Source organism: Puntigrus tetrazona, chromosome 18 (assembly GCF_018831695.1).
Source record: "Puntigrus tetrazona isolate hp1 chromosome 18, ASM1883169v1, whole genome shotgun sequence".
In the NCBI taxonomy this organism is placed as follows: domain Eukaryota; kingdom Metazoa; phylum Chordata; class Actinopteri; order Cypriniformes; family Cyprinidae; genus Puntigrus; species Puntigrus tetrazona.
In genome coordinates, this window is record NC_056716.1 from 12,356,363 (window position 1) to 12,369,230 (window position 12,868).

Consider the following 12,868-nt stretch of genomic DNA (forward strand, 5'->3'; position numbering starts at 1 on the left):
TCCGATGATTGTCGTAATTACGACGAACATGATGAACTTTCAGTAGAGATTTTGTATTATTGTGTTTATACTCACGTGACATCACTGCTCTGTCATGAAAGTTTATTTTATTTGGGATTTATATTTTAATTTAGTTTAGTTTTTAAGTGCATTAACACGTGAAAGAAAACTCTTCCCGATGAATATTTTATTTCCACTTTTAATTTTATTTGTATCTTTATTCTTAGGTTAGATCTAGTTTGTTCTGATTTATTTCTTCATATAACCTTCGTTGTTTTATTTTATTTTATTTTATTTAAATTATTTCACTGTCAATAACTTCATGTTCATCATGGTTATCACACTGAAATATTTAGATTATCTGTTTCTGTTGTATATCCGAACTGTTACTGATAATAATAAAACTTAGTTTCTAGAATGTTTTATATTGTAATAACATCATTTCAATCGAGAAATCAGTGTTCATTCATTTATTTATGGAATAAAATCACTTCATAATTAAAGTATAACCAAAGAAAATATCCCTGAAGACTCTTGTAGACCACCTTTGCAAATAGCTCGCCTACAGTATAAAGCCTTCCAATCTGCTCACTGGGTTTTGAAACAGAGCTTATATTTCAGTCATTAGAGGAATAAAGCAATGCAGTCTTGAAATGCATTTACACCATTGATCCACACTTGCTTTATGTCACTGAATTACAATATCTCCACACCAAACCGAACTTGGTGAAATATCATCTCACAGCTCTTTACACTGAAGCTTGGCTGTCCTTGCTGTGAGGTTGTATTTCTCGTGGTCACTCCGCACCTTATTCTTTCTCACATAATGGTGTTATACAGTCCAGGGCAATTAAGGCACTAGTTACCCAGCAACCCTGTGTGTGCAGATTGTATGGCTCAACCTTGTACCGCATTGTCTTTCTGCTCTCTAACCTCATTTGCAGACCGTGTTATATTTGATGTATTTGCTTCTATATGCATGCCTCTTCAAGGGCCGCAATCCTCTGTCTGCTATAAGCTCGTTGTTTGTCATCTTTTATAGCTTTGTTGGGCTTATTGTGTGTGAAAATGTCACATTTGTCAGGTTTGTGTTGACAGCATGGCATGGCTGTGGAATGATCGGAGTCTCATTCTCATAAAGCAGCAACGTGCTAGCAGTGTGTTTGAAGGATGTGGCTTTTGTTTAGACAGTCTTTTGTTGTTTGGGATTTCTTTATTGGTAGAAATGAAAAGCGTGCTGTAAATGTGTTGCTGACGAAAAGAAAGAGTACAGTTTGATGCACCATCCTGCTGCAAACAAAAAAAGCATTATTTTGACTGATTTTTTTTTACATGGTCACTTTAATAAAATGTGACTGCTGAGCTTTTGTGTGAAGGCGAAGTGTGCAACGCCAAATAGAACTGCAACAATACTAATACAAACATATGGAAGCCAACAGAGGCCATTATTAGTTTTCTGCTTTATTGTTTCCTGATATAACTTAAAGAAAAGTCAAAAAATAAAATAAAAGTCAATAAATAAAATAAAAGTCAATAAATAAATAAATAAATAAATATATATATATTCTCTGGATAACTGTAAAAATATTTCATAATTACAAGAAAATAAAACAGACAGATAATTCATGGCATCTGTAGGTTTTCAATTGAACAAACTCCTAGCCCTACAATAAATTTGATATTAAAGCATTTCTCTCCCCCCAGATACCACCAGTCGGATTTTAGACACCTTTATTTTAATATGAATAATAATATGAAGCGTTTTTTCTATTGTTTTTAATATTTAATACAGAAATAAATAGTACATGAATTTCGAGTACCATGGTAATTAAATTAAATTAAACATTTGTTTAATTTACTAAATATTGTGCTTATTGTCTTTATTCTGTTTTTACCACTGTAGATTACAAGTGTTAATAAAGAAAATGAAGAATATGAATAATGGATAAAGGGAAAGTGCACCCAAAATGTGATGTTTATCTGCTTACCCCCAGGGCATCCAAGATGTAGGTGATTTTTACAGATTTCTGCATGCTGTACGGTGTAGAAAGATTCGTAACTCAAATCATTGCAGTCTGTCAAGCCATAATGCAAGTCAATGGGTACATAATCTTTCAAAGTAAAAAAAAAAGCACAGACAAATCCAAATTAAACCCTGTGGCACATTTTTTACCTCCTAAACAACATCTGGTGCGTGAAACACATAGATATATATGTATATGCTGCGATATGTAAGGATCTATGTAGGAATCTATGTACAGTATATAAATATATTTGTGCAGAGCACGTTGAAGCTTCACACGCTAGATGTTGTTTAGGAGGTACAAAATTATTTAAATGCTGTTCAGTTTCTCTCACAAACTGACCATTTTGTGTCTTTGGGCATCAATGTATAATCATGAGCCGCAGGGTTTAATTTGAATTTGTCTGTGCATGTTTTTTCTCTCTCAAAGACTGCGTGACCATTGACTTGCATTATACAACTGACAGACTGCAGCGAGTAAGAAATCTTTGTTTTTTGTTCTACTGAAGCATCAAAGTCACCTACATCTCGGACGGCCTGGGGGTAAGCAGATAAACATCAACTTTTCATTTTTGGGTGAACTATCCCTTTAAATAAAATAAAGACTAAAGATGTGTGATTTTCCATCCTCAGCCAACAAGTAACCAACTAGCAATTCCCTACCAACCAAACAAAAGTGATGTAGGCGATTTTCGCATTTCTGTCTGGCATGTGATTTCCATGCACACGTTCAAAGCTCAAAAATAAATCGACCGACGTTTAATTAAAAATACGTATTTTGTATGCCAACTGCAAATATATATATATATATTGATGAGACACAGAAGCTAAGGGAAACCATTGCGGTGGCTTTTGCATTCTACAGTGTTGTGAATTTCCTGAGCGTAGAGTACAGTGGGAACGCAGTGCTCTATACCTCCAACTGCAGTGCGTCTTTATGATGGCGAGTGTGTACTAGAGGGACCGTGGAGATGATTATACTAGGAAACAGCGGGAAACTATCGCTTCTAGTATACTGTGAACAAACAGCAATGTGACTGCGGAGACGCTCTTTTCATAGCAACGCTAAGTCTAAGAAAAGATCCGCTGGATTTGTTGTGTTGTGTTTAACTTGAACTGTCAAACCCTGATCACGCTAAATATACAACAGCGGATTAGCAAGTATGATCGTACGAGTGCATAAAGCCATGCGATTTCAGTAATGTAGGATTCAAAGCACTCCTAACAAAGACCTAATTCAGTATTTGTGTGACAGTGGTACGTCAATATACATGAATGAAAACAATACATTAAATGTGGACACACGATGCGATGAAAAACACATCGCCTGTGATGTCAAAGTGACGGTGCGGGTGCTTAAGTTCTTAGTGTTTTTTGCTAATGAAAAGAGCCGGAGACTAATGAAGGAGCTTTCCTGATCCAGAACGCACGCTCCCAGAGGGGACGCACCGCCCCCCCCGGTAGCTGACGTGACTGTAATTAGCTTGACTAGCATGTCCATTGTGTTCGCCGGATTGCGCTTCAATCGTTGAAAAGGGCAAAAGCACTGCAGAAGTGATTGGTGTGTGGCTGAAAAGCCATTTCAGAAGGGGTCTTAAGTAATCAATGTCAAATTTCTTCCTTCCACACACCTCACATCCCATCAGGGACCCTACAGTCAGGCTGAGGCAACACTTCCTGTTTTCTTTTTACAGACTGCGGCTGCATTCTAATTTTCACACTTCTACGGACTAAAAATGTGGACTGGTTGTGGGAAATTGCACTATTCCATAGCAAGACAGTCTGCCAATACGCCGTTAATGCGTGTGATTAGCATCTTGCTAAATTAGCATCTTGCTAAATTTACCTCTTAGCTGTCAAAGATCATAATTAACTCATAATTCATGTTTCATCATCATGTAAAAAACGATCAAAAACTACTACGGCTAAATGTAATTAACTAGAAAATAGGCAGTATAAGTATAAAAAAATAAAAAATGTAATATACCAACATGAATAAAGAACAGGTAGTGCTACACGCAGTTCATAATGAATTTTTATATGTTTATGTATTTATTTATTTTCCCCAGATTACTGCGGGTTACAGTTCTTATTTCCTTTTTATTCATTTTAAAACTGTTTCTTTATCTTTATTCATGATAAATACTATAAAGTATAAACATTTTTGTCTATTTGTTTATATAGACTCAATTTCCAGTTTACAGTTTACTTCCAGTTATTAGTTCCACTAATTTATAATAATACTTTATTATTATTTTCCACGTAATTCTAAAACTGTTTATTCGTTCGTCTGTCAATCTCTTCTATAATGCAATGGGTTATGGGTAACATTAGCTTTAAGAATATGCACACTTTTTTAAAACTATTTTTATTGATTCCGTTCAGGGATCATCACCTACTTTTCTTCAAAAGCTGTTCGAAACACCTTATACAACACACCCCTGCCGCTTTATTACGAACCAAACGCAGAACCGAATCTCAAACATACCGTATGACCAGACCATACGCCAAAACCAGATCCATATGTGTTCGCAAATGGCAACCTTGCAGTTGACAGTTACACGTCCACTACTCTAACAGCCTCGTGACAGGGACCATCGTGAAGGGATTCGGTCGCTCGCATTTGTTCGGGGTGACCTTTCGAACAGCGGCGCCCTTTGCGGAAAAGCAAAAATGGCATTCAGAATTCCCTCCGATTTTTGGGGACTCCCTAATCCTCGTCTCACAAACTCTACGGAACAGATAGCGGCTTGGCAAATCGGGATGCAGCCCGTGCCTTCCTAAAGAGTCCGGGGATGGAAAATCAGGGGTAGGTGCAGCGTCGACCCGGCTCTCTGCTCACTTTGTCATCTTAAGCAGAAAGGGCCAGAGAGTCAAACTCAGGCGGCTCTCGGCAGTGCACCAAAGGCACAGCGCGCAAATACCGCAGAGCTCATCTCATCTCCCATTCACAAAGAGCACCGCCCGCAGGAGATACCTCACACTCGACGTCCCCTCGCATTACTATCACCCAGACATCACAAGCAATATCTACAGCATCTGCTCGCACACAATGACACCGGCTTACAAACCTAGTGAATTACCAAAGATTACAAGCCCCTTCTTCCGCCGCAGCATCGCTCCGATGGGGAGTTTGTCATTTGAATCTGAATAAAACAATTATCTGCTAGATGCTATCATGAACTATGGGATATAAAGAGGATAGGAACTGTCAAAGCAGAAGCGAAAATCCTGCTGCGCCAGAAAACGAAGGGAAAGTAATGATAAAGGAAGATGACAGTTTATGCTCCTAGTTTGAATATAAAGTGCCACCACTGAGAGATTATAGAATTCCACCAGAGTGTTCATTAGCTCCTCAGCAGTGATTGGATAATGGCTGAAGAGCCGCCACATTAATGCGGCCTGCGGGTGAAATCCGCCGCATCACTCGAAAATTGTGAATTCTTTTATTACAATTCAACGATTTGTGGCCAGAACAAAGCAGATAATGACCTTTTTATGAGATTCAACTTGTCTCATAAACATTTCATGGGCTAAATCATTTCAAAACATTGCCATCTCATCTTATCCTAATGTTTTTTGGGTTCCAGATTGCGTTGAAGTTTGTCATTTAGTGTGTCTGTTTATTTTGTTTTCACGTTATATAGTTTTTGCTGTGTGAATGGCTGATTGTTTTTGACTGCGGTGCTCTTTTATTATTGTTTTTCAAAGTGTTCTTGATGTATGAAATACATCTTCTACCTTTCTGTCTTTTCCTTCTCATGTCTAAGACTACTTGTCTTCTCCTTCATTTGCTATATATGTTTGTACAGTGGACCCAAAGAGTATGCAGGCATTTAATATGCATTTAAAGGAATACTTGATGAAAATGCACTCACCCTCTGGCCATCCAAGATGTTTTTTTCTTTATTGATACAAGAGATTTGGAGAAAACCAGCATTACGTCTCACCAATGGATCCTCTGCAGTGAATGGATGCCATCGGATTGAGAGTCCAAACAGCTGATAAAACATCATGGTGATCCACACGACTCCCATTAATTAACATGAAAAGAATTGAATGTTTTTGCTTTTAAGCAGTGCATTTCTGATTAAGTCAAGATAGCTTTTAATTAATAAATTTTTTTTTGGAGAAGGACACATATTAAAATAACACAAAATAAAATAAAACAAAACTATATAAATTAAATTAAATTAAATTAAATTAAATTAAAAAATTAAAAAATTAAAAAACTGATCTTAATGGTGGATTTGTTTCTTATGAACATGCAGCTTTTCACTTCGCAAGACTTCGGTTGATGACCTGAAGTTGTATGGATCAGTTATGGAGTTTTGTGATATTTCTATCAGCTGTTTAGTCTCTCATTCTGACGGCACCCATTCACCGCAGAGAATCCATTTGCGAACAAGTGATGCATAATGCTACATTTCTGCAAATCTGTTCCGATGAAGAATCAAAGTCCATCTTGAAAAGCATGAGGGTGAATAGATTTTCAGCTTGTTGTTGTTTTTTTTTTTAGTTAAACTATTCCTTTAAGACTCCTGAATGCCAACTTTTCAAGTATATATTAAAACAAGTGTAACTTGTTGAACAAAACTTTCAAAAAGAGGCTTGTTTTGATGTTTTTAAGCGTGCTGCAATGGCATTTATACATTGTTCAAACGCATTCACATCTGGGTCCTCTGTATGCCAGCTCACAGATTCACATCACCGACTGTCATTTGTTCAACCTTGAGAAGCTCTATTTGAGTCCTTGGCCCTTTTGAGCGCAGGCTCATGTTTGTTTGTTCTAGTTTGATTGATTTATCGGTTACACGCCAGGCCATCTGTCTTCATGTGAAAACATCATCACGTCTGTTTTCAGTGTTATCATTATCATGCTTCATAATGTCTGTCCATTCATCTCATCTCTGCTCTTCCACGTCACTTCACTGGAGGAGTCTCGTCATATTGCCTGAGCTACATGATTTAACAGCTGCAGAGGCAGAAGGCAGTCATAAAGTCAAGATGGTGATACCAACGCGGAGACAATGACAGTATCCGTCACTTGCAGAATCAATATAAATACATTATTAAAGCATTAAAAATGATAATCGCATTGTTACAGTGTTTCGATCCGTTTCGTTAGTGTATTAATCAAGATGTTCATTAAAGGCATATCAAATGCGTATTAATGTATGCTAATTAGAATTGCTACTAAAAAAAATAACAGTAATTATTAGAAATGAAAAATAATTTTTAGAAATGAAAAATAACACCTTTCTGGTATCACGACTAGAACGCAAGTGAGTAAATACATAAATGGATGCTTTTAATGTAACGAAAATTAATTTTAAAAAGTCATAATGCAAACCGGACAGATAGATAGATAGATAGATAGATAGATAGATAGATAGATAGATAGATAGATAGATAGATAGATAGATCGAAAAGGACATGGCTCCTCAGTGAAGTGTTGTGTGTGTTTGTGTTTGTGTGTATTTTTTATTTTTTTTCCATTTCACTAACCTGGAGTCTGTGCTCACTAATTGGAGTGACAGCTCTGCTCTCTCTCTCTCTCTCTCTTTCTGTTCTCCTCTGCGCTCTCTCTTTTTCTCTGTCTCTCTCACTCTTTCTTTTTGAGCTCCACTCCTCATACATCCTCTCCACCTCTCTTATCTCCAGAACTCTGGTCACAAGGACTGTGATGTCCAGTACGCGGAACTGGATACTGCAGCTTTGGCTTCCTCTCCCAGCCCACGAAGCTCTGTGCACACTGGCGGGGACCTTGTCGAGTACGCAACCATCCAGCCTAGCTCACACTAACGCATGCCATTGTAGGCCTTTCCCCCCATGACTCTGGCCTCAAGGTACACAGACTGATGCACTCCTATGTTTCTTTTCCTCTGTTCGTCCCTCACTCTCTCTCACTGAGCACTGAACTCCCTCTGTGTTTCCTGTTTGTGTCTTCTTTCTTCTGTTGTCTGCTTTTGCCTTTATTTATGTATCTATCTGCTGCTCGTTATTTGCTTAATAAAAAAAACTAAGTAAATAAGTTAGTTACCCAGAAATAAGCTGAATAAATTATAAAAATAATAAATAAAATAATAATAATAATAATAATAATAAAATGTAAAAAAAGAGCTGTCAAACAATTAATCGTGATTAATCGCAAACAAAATAAAAGTCTTTGTTTACATAATATATGTGTTCACATTGTGTTTATTTATTATGTGTATATAAGTACAAACACATTCAGGTATTTATTAAAGAAAACTATGTCATGTTTATATATTATAATATATATATATATATATATATATATATATATATATATATATATATATATATATATATAATATAAAATGTAAGAATATGAATATATAAATGTATAAACAAATATATAATGCATACATAATAAATACACACTGTTCACATACGTATAAAATAAAAAACTATTTTAGATGCAATTATTATGAATTTGACAGCATTAAATAAGTAAATAATTACATTAAACAAATAAAATAAATGTAATAAAACACCTATGATGCTGAAAAGTATTTTCACCCCCTTCCAAAAAAAGGAAAAAAAAAAACTAAAACTGAAATGGTAAGTTGGATAATAAACACCACACGTACAAACAGCAAAAAAAAAAACTCTTTAAAAAAAAAATGACTGCATGATGTATGAATGAATGAATGAATGAATGAACAAACTAACTGATTTAGTTTTTCTTTTTAATGCAATCAATGCAATGACAAAATACAGAATGTAAACACGCTATGAAGTCCTATATGAATGCGTTTGCAATCTATCGTTTTAAATAAATTAACAAAAAGTAATATACTTTATATTGTATTATATTATATTGCTATTTGAAAAGTAATACAAATAAGGCTTGCATACTATCATCCCAATATTTTCCACAATCAAAAACAAACAAGCAAATAAAACAAAAACAAAAAAGCATAGCATTAGTTATGAATCATGAATTAAAAAGAAAAAAAATACATTGTTCAGGAAGTTATTATTATTATTATTATTATTATTTGTTTATTACTAATTAATCAGATCAATCAATTATTCACCAGTCAATTATCCAATAAACCATATATAAATAAAATAATAATAAAAAAATACATATAGTAGTATAATGTAGTCAGAATAATGTAGTATTCATGAAGTCTGGTATAGTCTACATTGTGATGCATCAGGGCATGTGTGGTCTGCAGAGTGTGATTATCCAGCTGAGATTGATTACAATGCTGCAAATGGTTTATATATTATTCAAGAACTTGATTAAGTGAGGAAAACTATGTTTAATGAGCATCCGGAAGATATATATATGAGTGGACATTTGCTTAATTGAAACTGGGATGGCCATATGTTAGATATGACTAAACACCAAAGCTTCTAATTATAATAAACGAGCTACCGTGATAGTGACACGATAACATGTCACTAATGTCAGTTTGATGGGTTGGTCTACCTAAAGATAATGCATGTAATTTGCTATGTCCAAAAAGAAATCGGTCATTGTTTGACAGTTATATGTGGCTCTTTGACAAACTTTGTTGTTTGTTTGAGCATATCTGATTTATCAGCCTAGATAGTTTGTATTTTAACTAGTGCTGGGCAATGATTAATAGTTTTTATTTTATCAATATTTTATTTAATCCTCATTTATTTATTATATATATATATATATATATATATATATATATATATATATATATATATATATATATATATATATATATATATTTTTTTTTTTTCTCCTTTATTTATATATATATATATATATATATATATATATATATATATATATATATATATATATATATATATATATATATATATATATAATATGCACTTGTACTGTGTATATTTATTATATAAATACACACACATTCATGTATATATTTAAGAAAAAATGTTATATTATTTATTATATTTATATATGAAATAAACTATATGAATATAAATATATACATGTAAATATTTTCTAAATATATACTGTATGGGTATTTATATATACATAATAAATGTACACAGTACACTCATGCATATTGTGTTCAGAAACCTTTTATTTTGGATGCAATTAATATCGATTAATCATTGCCCAGCACTAATTTTAACAAAAAAAATCCCCAAAAAACTAATTATTATTATATATGACTTTAATAACATTTCACAGTATTGCAATTTTTTTCGAGCAGAAGGCTCCTTTAAAAACATCAACAATCTTACTAACCCCAGACATTTGAATGATGGTGCATGTAGTTTTTTTTCTTTATCATTTTGCCATTTTGCTCACTCTGTAGGTTTCAGAAAGTTCTTTTAATGTTATCTCCACTGTAGAAGATAAACACACAAGAGGGTCCGACTTGTGCCTGTTACTGTCCCAGCGTGCAAGAGATTTCCCATCGGTTCAGAAACTCATCTCTTCTTTTTTAGATAATAGCAGCCGTGAGGAAGAAGAAAGAAAGAAAGAAAAAAAAAAGGCATTTCTCAGGGGTAAAGTCTGAATGAGTCAGCCTCACTGTTAAAACAAGCAATTAATATCACAGCGTGGAGTTCTCAGAGGGCCACCGCTGCAAACACTGCTGAGCAGGAACATCGTAAAACAAGAACAAAATAACTCAACAAAAGACTTTGTTTTATTTTCAAAACGCTGACAGATTTTCTCAGACGAGAACGTAAAGTTTGAACGCCAGGGAGTGAAATCAACAAATGGAATTGCTAAATCATCGTTAGCTGTTACGAAATGTTTCCACGTAGAGAGAAGTGGCACACTCTGGATCAACAAAAATCGTTATGCACTAAATAATAACGTGATATACAGTTTAGCGGATGCCATCAATAATGACGATCCTGCCAAATGGCGTTTCTCCGAAATCCTGAAAACACTTCAGATCAAAATCGAAGCGTTTTATTTTCTTTCTCCTGGATTTATATCAGCGTCATGAAAACTGTATTTTAAACCCACCATTGAAGTCAAAGTTTAATACAGGCACTATAAATAAATGTCGGGTTCACACAGCTAAGCGCAGACTGTGTGGTGAAAATAATCATCAAAAACTTTTCCTAAAGAATAAAATATCTTTTGTAGAGTCGATGCAAATCAAAATAGTTGTATTTAAAATATTAATAGTAAAGAAAAAAAGATTATTTGTTTTTGTGATAAATTGGTGTTACTGGAAATTATTTTGAATAATTTTATTGATTTTTTTACTCTAAATTTGTGCACTTTTTGGACACGAATTGCGTAACAATAAGTGCATATCACCGCAGTCTCCGAAACAAATGAACACTAGAGGCAGTAAAACTCAGACACCTTTTCACACAGATGCAAGAACAATATCATGTTATGACTTTAAAACGATATTAATATGCCGGGAGATCTGAAAAATGATGCTTTTAGATGTTAGCATAGCATACACAGCTTCATATCAGTGCTGCATTTGTTAACCCCAGTGGTGCTAAGAGTACTGGAAAAATATCCTCAAGTAAAAGTACCGTTACCTTCCAAAAAAATGTAGTGTGAGTAGAGTAAAAGTACTCATGTTTTAGTACTCATGAGTATTGAGTAGTGAGTACAGAGCTGTAGGTTCTACATAGTCATAATAAACCATGCATACTGTATTTAATGCATTTAAAAAAAAAACATTGTACAATCTGTAATTGACATTATCGTCAAGAATGAAGAATATATACCATCCAGCAGTTTTAATTTTAACTGCCAAGTCATCTAATAAATCAAAACAGCGCAGGAATAATATTCAGTTGAAGCAAAGATGAAACAATCATCTATAAAGTTTTAAAATAGATTCAAAAGCATGCGCTAGGCCACTGAAATAGCGCGCTGTTGAACATATTGTTCAGAACAGTGCAAATACAAACACCATTAGAAACTCATAATTCAGCATCACACACATGCTGATCCGGGTTAAAATGAGGGTCTCCGTGAATCAGCAGCATCCACGAATGAATGGAACGAAAAGAGTTGAACTTTAAAACTGTTTATGTATCAAACGGATCAAACAAAAAACTTTAATGACGAGCTGCCGTTTTATTAGGCAACACAGATGCAGTAAATTAAAGCCATGGGTCATCAATAAGGTGCGTATTACATTTTTCTTTGAAACTGCGGTGAAACGTGCAGTAAGGTGCGTAAAAATGCTGTTGCACAAAATGCGCACAGATGTACATATTTTTAGGAGACCGCATTGAATAATCTCAAATAACACTGAATAATGAGTCAAACTGCCCATTCAATAATGTCGTTTATTCAGCAGAAACATTCATTCTTTCTATGCAATTTGGCTTATGCATCACAAAACTCACAAAGCTGTTTTTACTTGTGTTATGGAAAGTGTGTGCTTTGTATACTTTGTATATTAATAACGGAGGTGGTCATTTATCAAATGATGATGGAACGATGGAGAGCAGCATCATAGTATGTCAGATCACAGTAGTCTGCTGTATTCTCTAAAAACGCGCTCTCCGAACTGTGACTGGCAAATTGCTTTTAGCACGCATTTTTGGTGCAGGTTTTGCATAATTCCTTTAGTGAATTGAGTGCTGAAACAACACAGACTGTCTGCGCTATAAACAATACCATCAGCATTGTTCACATTGAAAGTGCTTTTAATATAAATTTGATTCTTAGAATAAATTAGGAAGCCGTGGAGTTTCTCTTTTACTTTGTCTGCAGAGGTGCATTTTCTCTAATTGCTTAAACGATGCAATTACATTTGCTTTGAATTGCAATTTCCAAGTGTTTTTATTTTCCATTAGTACTTATTAACATTAATGAGATTCAATATCATTTGTAATGTCATTCAAGCCCAAATGTAGCCTTTA

General features: G+C 34.4%; 1 protein-coding gene across 4 annotated transcripts in view; it reads left to right on the forward strand.

The window, feature by feature from the left end:
- nectin1b (nectin cell adhesion molecule 1b) overlaps positions 1 to 12,868 on the forward strand; it is a 189,789-nt gene that overhangs the window by 166,899 nt on the left and 10,022 nt on the right. For 2 of the 4 annotated variants that reach the window (XM_043264731.1, XM_043264733.1), the window contains one exon: positions 7,688 to 7,872. The exons of the other annotated variants lie outside the window; for them this stretch is intronic. In XM_043264731.1, the coding sequence (XP_043120666.1) occupies positions 7,688 to 7,828 (141 nt within the window). In that variant the 3' untranslated portion in view covers positions 7,829 to 7,872. The remainder of the gene's footprint in view (positions 1 to 7,687; positions 7,873 to 12,868) is intronic. 4 annotated transcript variants of the gene reach the window in all.